The 19,615-nt window shown below is 30.7% G+C and overlaps 1 protein-coding gene across 1 annotated transcript; it reads right to left on the bottom strand.

The window, feature by feature from the left end:
• Positions 1-936: 936 nt before the first annotated feature.
• On the bottom strand, positions 937-1,968 carry LOC132744791 (uncharacterized). Its single transcript, XM_060733572.1, has one exon. The coding sequence runs from the start codon at positions 1,966-1,968 to the stop codon at positions 937-939; it is 1,032 nt and encodes a 343-aa protein (XP_060589555.1).
• Positions 1,969-19,615: the final 17,647 nt, after the last annotated feature.

A 19,615-nucleotide genomic window follows, 5' to 3' on the forward strand; every position in this document is an offset into this window, starting at 1 on the left:
ATTACATTGACATCGGTTGTATTTTCCTCTGAAACATGCAAATATATCACTGTTGAGAATGCCTTTTCCGATGCATCACAGAAACATAACAATAAGTATTTCTTAGAATGTCATGTGAAGGCACAAACGCATCTTTGAATTTGCAACGTGTCTATTTTTCGGATATCTTTTAAAATAGATAACCATTTTTCTTGATCTTCTTTAGTCAAATTGTCATCCCAGTCGATATTTTTTGGCCATAATGTTTGAATAAACACTTTTCCTCGTAAGAGTACTGGTGATAGCAAGCCAAGTGGGTCAAAAACGGACGAAATTATTTTCAACACAGTACGTTTTGTCCACTCCGGTTCATTTGATTTGTTTTTTTTGGACCTGTTATTGTAACTGTATCTTCATTGACATTCCAATGATTCCAAGTACTTTAACACTTTTCGTATCGGCTCTGTCTTCCTTTGGAATGAACTCATTTACAAAATCACTATTGGTAATCCATTTCCGTAAATTCATCGAGGCATCTGCAAACATTGCCTTTGATTTTGTATATAGCTGTATTGCTTCACTTGTGTTTTCAGCTCCGGTGATAACATTGTCTACATAAATGTTGTTTCTTAGATTTTCTGCAACTGGATTTTCATAACATTTTAAATGGAAGTCTACCGTTGTTCCTAATAAGAACGGACTACTGATTACTCCAAAAGGAATCCTACAAAATCTGAATCCTTGTATATTGTCAGTAACTACAGTAGGATTTTTACAGTTTTTCAACCAAAGAAATCTTGTGACATCACGCTGACTAGGTTTTAATCCAATTTGCAAAACTGCTTTTTCTATATCGGCAACGATTGCTATCGGATGCATCCTGAATCGTAGTAACATACCACAGAGGTCCTGTTACATTACTGGAACCCTATACATGCACTCATTTAGACTTTTATTTTATTTTCTTGTTCTCGCCGAAGCATCGTATACTACGCGTATCTTAGTTGTTGTTTTCTGTGGTGTGATAATAGCATGGTGTGGCAAATAATGTACCAAACCATCTACTGGTGATTTTTCAACTTTCTCTATAACACCTTTACTTAGCTGATCTCTCATAACTTCATCATATTTCATCATTAACTGAGGTTTTGTTTTTAGTTTATTAACACATCTTTTTAAGCGACCTATTGCCAAGTCCCTGTTTACAGGTAAATCAGGAAATTCTTCAGTCCAAGGCCACGTGACTTGGTATCGGCCATTTATAAACTGAACTGTATCCTGAAACATTTTCATTGCATGTTCATCATCTGAAATTTTTTGTTTTTCTATAATGCCTATTGACTCCACATTCCAAAAGTCTTCTAAATTTGGTTTCACAGGTACAATACTATCCACATCGGCAAATAAACTTGTATTTGTTGCATTATTACCATGCGTTAGAATAAGCATACATGGGCCATCGCTATCTTGATCAAAGGTTATTCCGGTAAGGATCCATCCTAACTTAGACCCAAGAAGGAACAGACCAGGATTTAGTTCGATCTTTTGACACAGAATAAAATCCAAATAATAGTCGTTACCAACTAACATTTCTATTGATGATGTTTTGTTTCTAGTTGGTAATGTATCAGCTAAATCAACACTTCCAATAATATGTTTAACGTGCTTCTTATCCAAAACACCTGCTGGACTTCGGTGCAAATTGCCACTTATTGTCGGAACTATGTTCACACTGACTGAATGGTATTCACCATTTTTCAGTTTAACATCAATGTCAGCACATTTTGTTTTGATGCATTGCGTACTATTATTACCAAACGTTACAAGTTTTATTTCCTGTTCTCCCGTTACTTTGAGATGTAAATTTCTTGCTAAGTTTTCAGTTATATATGTCCGATGAGATCCAGAGTCCAACAAAAGTCTAACAGACTGTGTTGCAGAGGTATTTGGATTTTTAATATCTGTAATTGCCGTCTGCATTAGAACCATTTCATTTGACGACACGAGAACATTTTCCTCAGAATTTTTAGTCTCTTTCTGTTTCTTCGTTTGCTAAATGCGTCATTGATTCCTTCACCTTGAATTTTTGAGGACACAAACTTCTATGATGCTTGTTCACTTCACCACAGTGTGTACAAATTTTGATTCTCTTACATTCACTTGATTTGTGACCTGTTTTTAAACACTTGAAGCAGCTGTCTTTCAATTGCTGTTTTCTTTCATTTATAGTTCGGTATTGTGTGCACTCATCGCTCCAATGTTTCTGCTGACAATATCGACATTTATCTGCATAATTTTCAGTCTGTTGTCTTTGTGTAAGTTGCTTAGGGTTATTGACTGTAAGCACATGAGCAGCGCTTGAATAACTTTTTGATTGTGCTGATTTTGAATAACTCCTCGGTTGGGGTGAATTTGTATAATTTCTTGGCTGAGCTGAATGTGTATAACTCCTTAGTTGAGCTGAATTGTGCTTGTATCCTGATTGAATAGACGATGCATGTATTCTCTTTTCCAACACATTATCTTTCTTTTCTGCTCTTTCCCTGGCAAGAATATATTCATTCAATCGTTTTCGAAGCTTGTCTATACTCCACTCACTGTTCGACCCATTTAATATTTCTAACTGAACAAGAACTTCCTCTGGTAGTTTAGCTCGTATCATTGACACAAACACAGCTTGATCAATATCTTGATGTAACACTTCTAGACTTCGTAAATGCCTTTCAACTGTATCGAGCAAGCTTCTTGAACTTCTTGTTTTATTCGATGCTGGCTCCAAATTGATTAATTTATTGAAATGTAAGTCAACTACTTCTTGCACTTTCCAAACCTTTCCCTTAAGATATCGATTGCAATTTTATGATTAGCGTCCGATAATGTAAGACCTGAGATCGCACGTTGAGCATCTCCGAAGACTTTATTTCGTAAATAATTGAATTTTTTCACTATTTGAAAGTGATTGATTTTCATGCACTGAAATGAATCCCAGAATTCACTCCATTTTGTCTTATCTCCTCCAAATGATATTAAATCTAGTTTAGGTAATTTTGTAGAAGAATGTTTACCTTTGTTTACTTCAATGTCCAGTAGTCTTTCTTGTTGTTGGATTTGTAGCTGCATGAGTGTTTGCATGTCCTTGTGTAGTGCCATAAACTCATCTGAATGTGTTTCTACACTTGATTCACTTTTAACATTTTTCATTTCACTTTTCTCTTTTTCGTTGAGAAACATTTCTTTAAACTGTTGTAGATTTATAGAGCATTCTACAGCTTCAGAACACAGTTCACAATCTTCTTCGGTAATTGTTTCAATTACTTTTGAATCACCTTCTTCGATGGCTGATGCCAATTTTTCACTTTGAACTTCTAACTTTTCACAATACACTTTTAATGTTTGAATACATTTATTTGTTTCCAGCACATTTTTCTCAATATTACAGCTTTCGATATCAATACTTATCAGATCGTTTCCAAAATCAATATTTTTCTGCAGAATATTTCTAAATCTTGTCCTAACACCTTTTAAATGTTTAACACTAGTCATTTTTAGTTGAAGTCACACTCACCTAATAAATGTATCCAAGATAACAAACAATTCTTCACTGAACAATATCCAAATCACAATTCTTATTAAAAGCACTCTCCTTCACTTATTGTATCCACTGAATGTTATCCGGTTCGCGGGACCAAACAATGTGGCGAAGTTTAATAACTTTCAGTTTTAGGACTGTAGCTTTCTATTTCTTTGCCACACTGGAATTTATTTTATTTAAAGTAAAACACAATAATTTCTTATTACTTTCTTTATTTTATAAATCCAATTATTTTGTTTTATTTTACAGACAATATTCCTTAATAATCCTCACATGTAATTTTCTCTTAACACAACTAAACTCATCTTAACTAATCCCAAACTAATAACCCCGGTTTCCAATTTCATTCCCTTTATATAGGTAACAATTAACCTGAAAATAGCATAAAACTCGTGATACATGAAATATTTAAGTATCGACTCCGACGGATTCTGAAAGAGTTCTTTCAGGTTCCGACGGAGTCTTGACTCAACCGGTCATCAACTGATTTCGACAACTTAATTGTATATAAACACTCGCTATTTGCGACAGTGATTGGCTACATGTATAAGGTACATATTGTTGACAATGAATAATGAACAATATACTTGATTTTTCGATTTAATTTACTATATCATTCTTATAGTGTAATTTATAAAAGAGAAGTATGAATGTTTTTCTCATCCCGTAAATGAATTATGCTTTTTCAAATCATTTTGTAGATGCTATCCTACGGATCGTTTAAGAAATAGATGAATGATATGTTACGTTGTTATAAACATCTAATTTCGATGTGTACGGGAATGTTACTCTGTAATTACAATAATTCAATTGTGAATCTTCAGACTTCTAGAACGAATGGCATTTATATCCCTGAAACTGTTCATTAGATAAATTTACTTATAAAGTATGGTAAAAAATAATTATACGTGAAATACAAGAAATATCCCTCTGAAATATACCTAATGAACTGTAACATAAGTTTGTGAACATCATTAACCGGTGTCAAAGCACGGACTAGTTGCTCATTACAATGGTTGTTAGTTTGAGAGAGACTGGTTCTTTCGTATGGAAATGATAATTACAAATTTGACTACAAGGCACCTAACGTTTTATTCACGTGGTCCTAAAGAACGTTTGTATTCACTAGACAATTTTGTTACTAGTACATTTGATAATGACCACATGACGGAGGATTCTTCTAATATGGAACACATTATAAATATTGACAAAAGAAACCCGATGTTTGCACGATCGTAATTTGTTGCAAGGTTGGCATGACTGTATGTGTTTGCGTTACTCACATTTAATATTCAAGATAAATAGTCATTTATTGTCATTTTTAATATGTACAAACATATCATATCATACTTAATGTGGTATTGTTCAACCTTCGCAATATATTAGAATCAAACGGTAGCCGACGTTTGCATTCTAAGCAGGTATACCTTATTAGAAAATGACTGTTTGAATAAATACAGTAATTACCTGAAAAGAGAAAAGTTATGCAATCGAAGCAGTTATACGTAATTAGAAAATTGTATGTACATTTTTGTTAATGGGATGTCCTATCATGCACGCTAATAATTATTCTTCAAATATTGTTTAGAAACAATATTCGTCTGGACTCACAAAAATACGGTAAGATCAATCAATTCTAACATATATACCGGTAGTGTTCAGGATTAAAATCGTTGCTTAAAATTGTACCGGTAAACTTTCTAAAAGAACGGATAAGTTCTAAACTGTTAACTACCATGGCTCCCTGAAATCTAATACCGGTGCATGATGAATTAGGTGATTTGAAAAGTTTAATTGCATAGATAAATCATACACATTATACTTTCAAGGCTCACATTGAATTTTATCAAGAAATTTGTAATTAATTTGTGTTTGCTAATGTTTAGTTACAATACAATTCATTCAGTCAGTCAGAGAGATATGTATTAGTTGTATAATTGATGCTGACGAACGAAAACATTTTCGATAAAAAAAAAACTAAATCAAATTGTTGTTAAACACATTACTACTGATCAAGACGTTTAAAACTATATCAGTTAGCTCAATAGCGCACCTGTGTAACAGGTCATGTAATGTAATGTTACGTTTTGTTTTTTGTTGTTTTTTTTTTTTTCAAAAATTTATACTTTATGCCTTTTGTGTATTTTGGTCTTTTATGATGTCACTAATACTACAAACATGATGACTTCTTCATAAGCCTATGTAAGTATCAAAATTGAAACCTCAGAAAGGACCAGTTTTGTTTCGCTTTTCTAATGAATATTTAAAGAAATTTATAATAAAGGTCAATAAAAACTTTTGATTAGGTGGCCTCGTGCTATGGAATCTATCATATTGCAAACAGTTAACATAGTGAATAGTAACACGTTTTTCGTAAGCAGCATCATGTATTCATGAAAGTCTCATTTACTCTTATCTAGATGAGATAGTTTTGTTATATGATGACCTAAATAACAGTACTAGTACTTTTAACTACGGATTAATCTAATTTTACTTTTTTAGACATCCTGTGAAATGTTGTCCGTGTGGAATTTTAAATTTAAAAACTGAATTGCGCTAACTAGCACCATGTCTTAAATTATTACATACAAATAGATATGTTGACAAAATCATGATTTAATTCTCTCAATATTGAAGAAGCCGGAAATGGAATTTAACTTATATTTCTTGTTTGTATAATTTAAGTACATGTATAAAGAGACATTCTGAAGTACATTTTAGTTTGTGTGTGTTGTTTTTAAACATTTTCCTCGTTAATGTTTTCATTAAAGACACGTTTCTCTTAAAGTGACATTAAGCTTGTCTAAGGGTAAATAGTGAGAGTCGAAATAACTTGTACAATAAATAATATATAATAAATGTTTTCAGTATTTTCTTATACTTTTTTTTTACAAGTTTAATCAATAAACCCATGAAACTCACATTTCTATAAATATCCTTCGGATAGAATGAATGATAGCTGTGGGACAGTCATTTTATATTTGAAGCAGTTTTTAATTTAGCATAAACACTTTTATGATCCAAGTTTTAGTCAATAGTCATCAATATAGCTAATTGTATGAAATGCAAAGTTAATTCAACTTGACAGTGGAAAGCATAATGTCATTAAATTGAGCAAATATGGGTTTACACAGTTAAAATTTAGCAAAAAGTAGCCATTAGACATTTTCTTTCCAAAGATGTTTTACAAGGCAAGAGTAATTACATGAAAATGTCAATTATCAATATAAAAATTTATTTCATGAAAGATGTTTAGATATTTAGAAGAATGGAAATAACTAGGATATATAGGACGTAAGAAAACCAATATATATCGTCTTTTTCGTACAAATAATGATAATTAATTTTATTTTCATCTCGACATATTTTGAAACTAATATTAACTTCTTAATCTTGACGTTCAAAAGGAAAAAAAAATAACAATATAAAAAGGGGTAGCATTTAATATAATATACAAGTTTTGTTCATTCGCATTTAATTACAACCCTTGCAAAATCATCTGTATACGTCTGATTTTAACACGATCCCTCTTTTCCCTATTAAACATAGAAGGACCGAAAGTGTGTTGTAATTTAAGAAATAAGTAGGTCTAAGTGGTGTTTATCGGCTATTTAAAACCAGTTTGGAGTTTTGATTCGTAGGAATTGACAACGAAAGCCATATGCCTGAGTGGTTAATTTTTGGTATCAGAACGATAAAATCGGTGTTATGTGCATGATAACAGAGGATTTAACCCTAGTGTTTTAAAAGGTTTATATGAAATATATTGCTCACGAGAACATAAGGTGAATTAGGGTGCCTTAAATATTTAGCCCATGCATCACTGTCTGAATTTAATTATATTGATGTATTATAAATTTACATTTGTCTGACGGTTTAACTTAACTCTTGATTACAAGAAAACCTTTTTATTTATTGAAAACTTTAAAAACATTCTTTTGATACATTTTCTAAGTTTCTTTATAGAATGCTAATACTTTTATTATATCCAACATTTGATGATACGTTTTTATTTATTTAAAAAATAAATCATTATTCTACATGAAGGTCGAAGGTAATTAGACGACTGTATAATAAAAAAAGTACTTGCGTTTAATTCTGTTAAAGTTCTTGAATGGTGAGATCCTTCGAGCAATGAAAACAAAAGCAAATAGTTAAATACTGCAGTGCAAGTTTTATTTAATATGTTCATGAGAAATATTGTAAAGTGCACCCTTGGCACCGGTTTAAGCGGTTTTTAATCCTCAACATTAGAGGTGATATTGGAATCTATAAAGGGCCAGAAAAAAATATAAGAACACTGAAAATAAGTACAAGAAACATATTACAAATGTTTCATCGTCTAATTGTTATTTTGCATGCAATCTTGAAAATTAGAAAGCAAGAAAACAGGGAATGTCATTTTAGCCAGACTTTCAAATGTTTATCTTTTCCATAAAATTATTAAACATAATACGATATATAAGATATATTTGAAGAATGCGTAACAATTATTATATTGCGTTAAGAAAAGGAAACTTGTAAAACAAGTGAAACAATGTACTGTCCAGAACGAAACAATCTTGAGATTATATTTTATAGCTTTATCACCATTTGTACACTGGGGTGGTTTTAACAAATCTCGTTGCTTGAAATAATTGATATAATGAGCCTTAATATCCACGACAACTGTAACAATTTTTTTATTACTCGTAAGATGCTAGATACAATCTTATACAAGAACATCGTGTTACCAATTAACATGGTTCCATCACGTAAGACATTCTCTAATGAGAACATTGGCCGAAGATGGGTTAAAAGTACAACGAAAAGCTATTAGTCAAAATGTCAGATAGCAGTGTGAAACCTTACAAGCAGACAAGACTGATTTCAAGAATTATAAAAAAAATAAACATTATATTATTGTGTCGAAGAACTTACTTTGATAAGAGAAATCAAATAGAAAAGCGAATAAAAAAGACTATAACCTATCGCAAATGCAAAGCATGCGCTATTTTATATTTAATTTCTTTGATTAAAACTTAAGCAATATCGTAATTGCCACGTGCCAAACAATGATATCATTACTGTAAAAATATTAATGATTTGCTAGATATCTTATTATTAATCGAATTATCCTGGGATCTATCGTACGAAAAGAAAATACATTACAAATCATATCATGGTGGTATCAAATACAAGATGAAATATATCAACTTTCGCTATAATTTACTTATTTGATTTCAATATAAATGTAAAGAGCTGCTCTTCTCTGTTACCCTTTCGAAATATTTATCATATAAAATATAAGAATAATTATAAATCATCTTTTAACTTTGTTTAACTTTGTTTTTCTAGATACAGGGAGAATTCTTGGAATAACTACGTAAAGGATTAAATAAATTGACATTAAATAGGACGACAGATAGATGGCTACAGCATTCTGTATTGTTGCTCCTTTTAAAATGTATCTGTTTATTCAAAAGACAATAATCTAAATCAGGTAAATATAATGTGATAGTAGATAATGTATAACATGACACGATTGCAATGTTGCAATCATTGCTTTAAACAAGTACACACAAAATATTTTCATGATATTTATGGTTTATCGTATTTCAATGTTTCAAATTCCGGAAAACAAATCATGACGAAAAGTTATCTTTTTTGCCGCTATATTAAATCGATGTGCCTTATTTGGACATCGAAACTTTAACTGAACTGAAGCCAGCTGTTCCAATGATTACATTAATAGAAGTAGCCAGTGTTTGTTGGAACAAAATGGCAATCCACACTTTTGTTAATTTCCTGAGGCAGATGAAGTGCCTTTATTAAGTCAATGACATCTCTATAATCTATATACCTAGGTATGTCTTATTACCATATTCAAAATACATGGTAACTTAAATTGCTTAATTCAATTAAAATCAGTGACAGACTAATCAAATTAACTGGACACTTTCCTAAAGATAGTTTGATACATGATTATTGGGAAGTATCCCTATTGCAAAACAATTGAAAATCTGAATGTCAATTGGGAATGAGTGTTCAATTAATCGCAAACTATTTGACTCTACATGACATTTTCTAATAGCTCAGTAAGAATTGTTACGAAGCTAAGGCATTGAACATTCAATTTGAATTATGTCAATCGAGCACACCTATTTAAACGAACCTTGATATTTCAACACATGCGTGGTCCATGCCTCCGCCATATACAATGTATATGTTTCAAACACGTTTATACGTCGTAGAAAGTAACTAACTGTCCTTTGACAAATTCACATTGTGTGTTTTTCATAATAAATAGATAACCTTCATGCTCATAAGTCTGTTTTGATATATGGATTGCATATTCTTACTTATTAAATGGGGTCATTTGTGATCAAGTGGCATTTTACTTACTAAAGGATTCTGAGTTAGCTGTATTATATTTCAGACATAGTATGCTTTTACATAATCTACAGATAGTGCATTAATCATTTACTGATAAAGCTATGCAAAAGCATTGATCGATCTATTGATCTGATTTTGAAAATAAATGTTCCTTCATAAGAGAGCAGACGTTCATAAAACATGTCTGATGGGTCGAGATTAATCATCATGATGCTTGAAAAATGACTTAATACAAAAGTAAATTGAATATAGCCGAAACGTAGTTCATACACATGCACATGTACATGTATATAAATGTTTCATTTGACAATTAAGACAATCGAAAGAAGAATTTGGTTTTACTCTTCACGTGAAATCCTTCTTACAACTTTGTTTGATATGGCTTCTAGCTATCCATCTAATGTAGTTATCACTCTATCAAAAATATATTTAAAGTGGAGGTAGCTTGCAATTACCAGTACCGTCAATGAAAAAGCTCAGTGAAACCGAGTCTGCAGCATTTTCAATTTTGAAGTTTTGGGCGTTCTGTTGGGAATTTGGTTTTTATTTTATTGTTTTTGTTTGTTAAGGTTAAAATCTTAAAAGTTGTATGAAAACAGTTTTCTGTTGTTTTTTATGACGTTCATGTTTATTTACTTACCATGAGTAATAAAACATACGATATCTTATTTACAAATGTTCATTTCTTTTTACTCGCCGTTTTGTTTGTGTTTACAACACAGTTATTTGATTATATAGAAATTTTTTTTCAAATGTAATTGTAGCGTGTATCTGATTCTATTACAATTATATTGATTTTAAAGATCTTTTATTAATTATCTTTAGACGCTTCCGCCAAATATGGCTTCAATAAACATTTTCAGATAAGATTTTTAGGTCATTTGTGTCGCAAAGGAAGCCTATATTCAAGATAATTTGATTTCAAGTGTGTCTGTAATAAGCTCGCCAGTATACCTTGGGAAATATTGCTTGTATAAATCACTTCCTTGATATACATGTATACTTAATAACAAATTCTTAAATTTGACGAATGCAAAGATTAGATGATAGTCAAATTAAAACGTGGGAAAGAAGTTTATTGTTCTTGTTTTGCTTTTGTATTGCATTTTAAAGTCTAGTCAACGGCATTGTAGGTAATCATTATGTAAAGTATCATTTGATGAAACAAATCACAATCCCTAGATTTGAATGTAATTAACACATTTTACCTCTTGGCCATCCCTACCTGAATTGCGCACCGTCAAAGGATATTAAGATTGTAGGAGTTGTATAATTGATTGGTTGTATGAACTAGTTTGTTCTGTAGCAAAGAGAATGATATACATGAGGTTGAATTCGCTAGTGTTTACCGGGTACGTTATGAGAAGTATTCAATCTCTCAAATAGACTTACTTTTTAAATAAACATGTTATTTGTGTATAATTTATTGCAATATGTACTATTCTCTCACGTGAAATGCAAAAATATCAACAGTTTCAGTTTGTACAGCCCACATCCAGCATACGTGTTAAGTCCATGCAGCGTTACTTTTCAAGCTTAAATACTTTCCATTTTATATTTGACAGAAAAGTACTCTTAAGAATAATTTTACTTAAATCTTATTTACACACATGCTTTGTGGTTTTTAATGGGTCGAATTATTGTTTGTTAACAAATCAACTTTCCCGTCTTGATTAAAATGCTCATTTGTGATATACATGTTAAAATTGGGACTATCTCAAAATATAATGTTCAGAAAGCTAAGAGTTGACCAAGACAGTTCCTTATTATCAAGATGAAATGACCTAGCAGGTCATTCAATATACTAAAATGTGGAAATTTTCATTAAAGCGGCTTTCAGCTTCTCTAGAGGTTAGCTATGTTTTTTAGCTAAGTCGTTTCATATAATTGTCAAATCAAATTTTGCAAACAAACTATTAACTAATCTTAACTGTTAAATAAAAGTCATGTTGCACCGTGTATATTTGTTATAACAGCAGTTGTAGTTGTGCGTTTTATAACTTGCCGAATAAGAATTATTTCTCGTATTTCTGTATTTCTTTCCCGAAATATTATAAATGACTTACTTGTATAAAGTAAATAATTGTTCTTTCAATCTATAATACCATTATTTTGTTTATTCGTAATCTATCCTAGTTAAATTATGGAGGACGCTATATAAGCTTTTAAACACTTTTTCACGCTCGCTCCTTGAACCAACTAGTGTTGAGCAATTAATGTAAAATTCTTGCTGTAGGAAACAACGCCTTGTGTCTGACGGGATTCTTGTAAACATTTGATGTTGTGTTTGGTATTTAAGTGAATGCTTTTGCTTTTACTTGTTTATCTTTGTTTTAGTTGAGGAAACAAATATTCTCTCTCTCTTTAATATCACTTTCTTTATTTAAAATGTTCATAAATTCCTGTAGTTGTATATCAAGATACAACTTTACACTAAAGACACCTTAAAGTAAACAATAGACAACTTATGATTTTAATTTAAAAAACTATACATCAATTGCTAAAGTTTGCTGATGTTGTTCGAAAATGGAAATGAGTAAAAGAAATGACCACATGCAATGTTGATATTTTAGTTTCCTTTTTAAGATTTTGCTTTCTCTTAATATTTACTTTTTCATCATCAACTAAACACAGCTTGAAACAGATTCGGAACATTATATGTAAGTTTTAAAAGATACATGTTTGGCAAAGTCACAAGCTATTCAACGCCCGTATGCTGATTATATGTGTCAGACTGCTGAATGATTAATACGGGCACAAAATGAAATTGTTGATTTTTTTCATTCCGTCTGATAATTCAAACAATCTGCAAGCCATTTAACTGTGATGTGAAGCAGCATAAAACGATCCCTTGTGTTTCACTTATTAGATTCTAAGAAACAGTAAGCTTATACGCAAGCAATGAAGTTCACACCGAAAAGTGCACAAACAATTTTCCCATGTGGCGATAGTCAGAAACATGCGACTTTCACATCGACTCCAGGTGATATTGATTTAAACGAAGTACGCCATGACCAGTGTTTCTAAACTGGAGGTAAACAAAATCCCTAAAGAACGCCCAGAACGACAAAATTTAAAATGTTGCAGGTAAAGCCAAGTCTAACCGTCTTTTTATTAGAACTAGATCGTAAATGGTTTTGTGGGATATAAGATAGGGTTTTAGCCGACCAATCAAAAACAACGTTACTTAAGCAAACATTATGTGCATATAAAAGATTCAAACAGCGTTCTTTTTTAATGAAATAAAGATAAATGTTAGACTGCTCCTCTTAAAATATTGGTGAATTTTCATCCAGATAATGTCATTAAAAGAAAACTCTTCTTGAAGAAGAATGTCAAATACCTTCAATTTTCAGAAAAGAGGATAGTGAATAAGTGTTGGTTCAATACTAATTGATCAAACGAGGCAACGAGTTTAATTAATACATTAATTAAGCTACACGAATATAAAAATCATTTGAATCATTGCTGAATTGTTCATTCCGTAAAGTAAACAATTATCGTGTCTTTATGCTGTGTTTGTAAAACGCAATTGATGCCTTACCAAACTATATGCACGGCCGTGCAATTGACACACAAAAGCGGCGCGAGTATGTGATAAAATAATAAAAAATATCTGACAAACATCTACTCGCATTCCATTAAAATGTTATGATATTTTAGTAAGTGTCAATTATGTTAATTTGCAGTTCTGAATGATAAACATCTTTGTAAAGACACACTGCAAACATGCGTGGGAGAATTATAGCTGACTAATATCATCCGTAGACATAGACAATTTCGCACCTGACTCCTGAAAAAGTTCTGATAAAAGAAAATAAATTCCTTATTGCTTAATTGCATGCTTTTAATCGATATAGAGAGCAAAAACTTTACGCTATGTAAATAACTATATAATGCACACTTTATATCCTTAAAATCACCTTGATGTCCGAAGAACATTAATCTTGCTCGTTTATTCTGCAATATTGAGTTTGTAATAGCTAATGTTGCATTCTTTGTATGCTTTAGATAATGTATTTGTCTAGCCTATTGACATTTAGCATTAAACAGAAACAAAAGCAATAGTTGAGATTATTCTTAGGTTAAGTCTTTAATGTGCGTACAACTGAACCTAAATGAGACATTCAACTTTTTAAATACAGTCACCTCATCCGTTCAAATGGTATTTTGATTCATAATGCATAAAGATAGTTAAATGCATTGCATCAAAAATATACTGTTCAAACAGATTAATTGATGTGTATTTCATTTTTTTTATATTTATAACAGTACGTGTTCATCCCTTTGTAGTATTTTATACACGTAATGATCAATATTTGTTCATAAGTCGACCTTCATATCATCCATTTAATTACATTTCTAATTACAAATATCAGAATGGCATCATAATTAATCTTTAAAACTATTTTATGTTCAATTTAAACTTATTTTCGTTAAATATGTGTAGTGCCTGCAATCAGATTGGACATTAATTTTGTCTTTATTCAAATTGTTTAATATTTTATCAATCTATGCATCAAAAAGTGAAACAATATATACATATTTGTCAAAAGAAACAATTGAGCAAATAACTTATTTAATTATGTTGTTACAATTCTCAACTTTCTCATGTTATTGTTGGGAAAAGATGTGTAAAATAATTACTGTCGTTTAATTTAATTTCTAAGTTTGTTCTTCAGGGTAATCAGTCTTATAATATTTGGTGTCTCCTTATATATAGTCACCTGAATCACAGCGATGATAAATAAGACATTTATCATCTAATTATCTGTCACTATTAAAACTTATTTAACACATTACTTGATACAAGTGATGAATCACCAATTTAAAACAGTCAAATATCATTAAACTCTTTTACAACATATATTTATTAATATGATTGTATTATATGTATAGGATACGTATTAACAAAAATAATTGGTCAAGCCTTAACCTATTTAATGATCAACATTATTTTTTTCAACCAAAAGCAAGGCACTTCTCTAAATCACCGGTAGCTCCGCCCTTCCGAGCCTGCAGCATTTTCAATATTGAAGTTTTGGGCGTTCTTTTTGGAATTTGGTTTTTATTTTATTGTTTTTGTTTGTTAAGGTTAAAATCTTAAAAGTTGTATAAAAAACAGTTTTTCTGTTGTTTTTATGACGTTCATGTTTATTTACTTACCATGAGTATTAATGTTCATGAAAACATACGATATCTTATTTACAAATGTTCATTTCATTTTACTCGCCGTTTTGTTTGTGTTTTCAACACAGTTATTTGATTATATAGAAATTTTTTTTCAAATGTAATTGTAGCGTGTATCTGAGTCTATTACAATTATATTGATTTTAAAGATCTTTTATTAATTATCTTTAGACGCTTCTCCCAAATATGGCTTCAATAAACATTTTCAGATAAGATTTATAAATCATTTGTGTCGCAAAGGAAGCCTATATTTAAGATAATTTGATTTCAAGTGTGTCTGTAATAATCTCGCCAGTAAACCTTGGGAAATATTGCTTGTATAAAATCACTTCCTTGATATACATGTATACTTAATAACAAATTCTTAAATTTGACGAATGCAAAGATTAGATGATAGTCGAAATGAAAACGTGGGAAAGAAGTTTGTTTGTTCTTGTTTTGTTTTTGTATTGCATTTTAAAGTCTAGTCAACGGCATTGTAGGTAATCATTATGTAAAGTATCATTTGATGAAACACAATCACAATCCCTGGATTTGAATGTAATAAACACATTTTACCTCTTGGCCATCCCTACCTGAAAACTAAATTTGAAGTGCGCACCGTCAAATCATACGTATATTAAGATTGTAGGAGTGTATAATTGATTGGTTGTATGAACTAGTTTGTTCTGTAGCAAAGTGAATGATATACATGAGGTTGAATTCGCTAGTGTTTACCGGGTACGTTATGAGAAGTATTCAATCTCTGAAATAGACTTACTTTTTAAATAAACATGTTATTTGTGTATAATTTATTGCAATATGTACTATTCTCTCACGTGAAATGCAAAAATATCAACAGTTTCAGTTTGTACAGCCCACATCCAGCGTAAGTGTTAAGTCCATGCAGGGTTACTTTTCAAGCTTGAATACTTTCCATTTTATATTTGACAGAAAAGTACTCTTAAGAATAATTTTACTTAAATCTTGTTTACACACATGCTTTGTGGTTTTTAATGGGTCGAATTATTGTTTGTTAACAAATCAACTTTCCCGTCTTGATTAAAATGCTCATTTGTGATATACATGTTAAAATTGGGATTATCTCAAAATATAATGTTCAGAAAGCTAAGAGTTGACCAAGACAGTTCCTTATTATCAAGCAGGTCATTCAATATACTAAAATGTAGAAATTTTCATTAAAGCGGCTTTCAGCTTCTCTAGAGGTAAGCTATGTTTTTAGGTAAGTCGTTTCATATAATTGTCAAATCAAATTTTGCAAACAAACTATTAACTAATCTTAATTCTTAAATAAAAGTCACGTTGCACCGTGTATATTTGTTATAACAGCAGTTGTAGTTGTGCGTTTTATAACTTGCCGAATAAGAATTATTTCTCGTATTTTTGTATTTCTTTCCCGAAATATTATAAATGACTTACTTGTATAAAGTAAATAATTGTTCTTTAAATCTATAATACCATTATTTTGTGTATACGTAATCTATCCTAGTTAAATTATGGAGGACGCTATATAAGCTTTTAAACACTTTTTCACGCTCGCTCCTTGAACCAACTAGTGTTGAGCAATTAATGTAAAATTCTTGCTGTAGGAAACAACGCCTTGTGTCTGACGGGATTCTTGTAAACATTTGATGTTGTGTTTGGTATTTAAGTGAATGCTGCTGCTTTTACTTGTTTATCTTTGTTTTAGTTGAGGAAACAAATATTCTCTCTCTTTAATATCACTTTCTTTATTTAAAATGTTCATAAATTCCTGTAGTTGTATATCAAGATACAACTTTACACTAATGACACCTTAAAGTAAACAATAGACAACTTATGATTTTAAAAAAAACTATACATCAATTGCTAAAGTTTGCTGATGTTGTTCGAAAATGGAAATGAGTAAAAAAAATGACCACATGCAATGTTGATATTTTAGTTTCCTTTTTAAGATTTTGCTTTCTCTTAATATTTACTTTTTCATCATCAACTAAACACAGCAGCTTGAAACAGATTCGGAACATTATATGTAAGTTTTAAAAGATACATGTATGGCAAAGTCACAAGCTATTCAACGCCCGTATGCTGATTATATGTGTCAGACTGCAGAATGATTAATACGGGCACAAAATGAAACTGTTGATTTTTTTCATTCCGTCTGATAATTCAAACAATCTGCAAGCCATTTAACTGTGATGTGAAGCAGCATAAAACGATCCCTTGTGTTTCACTTATTAGATTCTAAGACACAGTAAGCTTATACGCAAGCATTGAAGTTCACACCAAAAAGTGCACAAACAATTTTCCCATGTGGCGATAGTCAGAAACATGCGACTTTCACATCGACTCACGGTGATATTGATTTAAACGAAGTACGCCATGACCAGTGTTTCTAAACTGGAGGTAAACAAAATCCCTAAAGAACGCCCAGAACGACAAAATTTAAAATGTTGCAGGTAAAGCCAAGTCTAACCGTCTTTTTATTAGAACTAGATCGTAAATGGTTTTGTGGGATATAAGATAGGGTTTTAGCCGACCAATCAAAAAAAACGTTACTTAAGCAAACATTATGTGCATATAAAGGATTCAAACAGCGTTCTTTTTTAATGAAATAAAGATAAATGTTTGACTGCTCCTCTTAAAATATTGGTGAATTTTCATCCAGATAATGTCATTAAAAGAAAACTCTTCTTGAAGAAGAATGTCAAATACCTTCAATTTTCAGAAAAGAGGATAGTGAATAAGTGTTGGTTCAATACTAATTGATCAAACGAGGCAACGAGTTTAATTAATACATTAATTAAGCTACACGAATATAAAAAATCATTTGAATTGTTCATTCCGTAAAGTAAACAATTGTCGGGTCTTTATGCTGTGTTTGTAAAACGCAATTGATGCCTTACCAAACTATATGCACGGCCGTGCAATTGACACACAAAAGCGGCGCGAGTATGTGATAAAATAATAAAAAATATCTGACAAACATCTACTCGCATTCCATTAAAATGTTATGATATTTTAGTAAGTGTCAATTATGTTAATTTGCAGTTCTGAATGATAAACATCTTTGTAAAGACACACTGCAAACATGCGTGGGAGAATTATAGCTGACTAATATCATCTGTAGACATAGACAATTTCGCACCTGACTCCTGAAAAAGTTCTGATAAAAGAAAATAAATTCCGTATTGCTTAATTGCATGCGTTTAATCGATATAGAGAGCAAAAACTTTAGGTATGTAAATAATGCACACTTTATATCCTTAGAATCACCTTGATGTCCGAAGAACGTTAATCTTGCTGGTTTATTCTGCAATATTGAGTTTGTAATAGCTAATGTTGCATTCTTTATATGCTTTAGATAATGTATTTGTCTAGCCTATTGACATTTAGCATTGAACAGAAACAAAAGCAATAGTTGAGATTATTCTTAGGTTAAGTCTTTAATGTGCGTAAAACTGAACCTAAATGAGACATTCAACTTTTTAAATACAGTCACCTCATCCATTCAAATGGTATTTTGATTCATAATGCATAAAGATAGTTAAATGCATTGCATCAAAAACATATACTGTTCAAACAGATTAATTGATGTGTATTTTATTTTTTTATATTTATAACAGTACGTGTTCATATCTTTGTAGTATTTTATACACGTAATGATCAATATTTGTTCATAAGTCGACCTTCATATCATCCATTTAATTCCATTTCTAATTACAAATATCAGAATGGCATCATAATTAATCTTTAAAACTATTTTATGTTCAATTTAAACTTATTTTCGTTAAATATGTGTAGTGCCTGCAATCAGATTGGACATTAATTTTGTCTTTATTCAAATTGTTTAATATTTTATCAGTCTATGCATCAAAAAGTGGAAACAATATATACATATTTGTCAAAAGAAACAATTGAGCAAATAATTTATTTAATTATGTTGTTACAATCCTCAACTTTCTCATGTTATTGTTTGGAAAAGATGTGTAAAATAATTACTGTCGTTTAATTTAATTTCTTAGTTTGTTCTTCAGGGAAATCAGTCTTATAATACGCCTCCTTTGTGACATTGTAGGAAAATATAAAATCATTTCTCCACCTACTTATAAGTGTGCTAGATATTTAATTTTATAGTTTAAAACACATACAATATCAGATAAATTGAATCGTAAGAAAGGTGAAAGAAATTAAACTCACTCTCAATTGTTTATACATTGTTTTTGGTAAACAATACCAAACATCGTTTTGATAACAATCATATAATTTAAAACATAAAAACCTATGTTTATCATATTTATAAATGCATGTTTTATAATCGAAACAAACTCGTGCGCTTTATTGAAATTGTTAGCTTTATTTCTCCCGTTTTGTATGTCACTCAGGAAATGTGAACTATCCTATGTCAGATTGTTCTTTTTGCAAACTGTAGTTATCCTTGTTTGATCGGTAATTTGGTGTCTCCTTATATATAGTCACCTGAATCACAGCGATGATAAA

Source organism: Ruditapes philippinarum, unplaced genomic scaffold (assembly GCF_026571515.1).
Source record: "Ruditapes philippinarum isolate M1 unplaced genomic scaffold, ASM2657151v2 ctg4507_1_1_1_1, whole genome shotgun sequence".
NCBI lineage: Eukaryota > Metazoa > Mollusca > Bivalvia > Venerida > Veneridae > Ruditapes > Ruditapes philippinarum.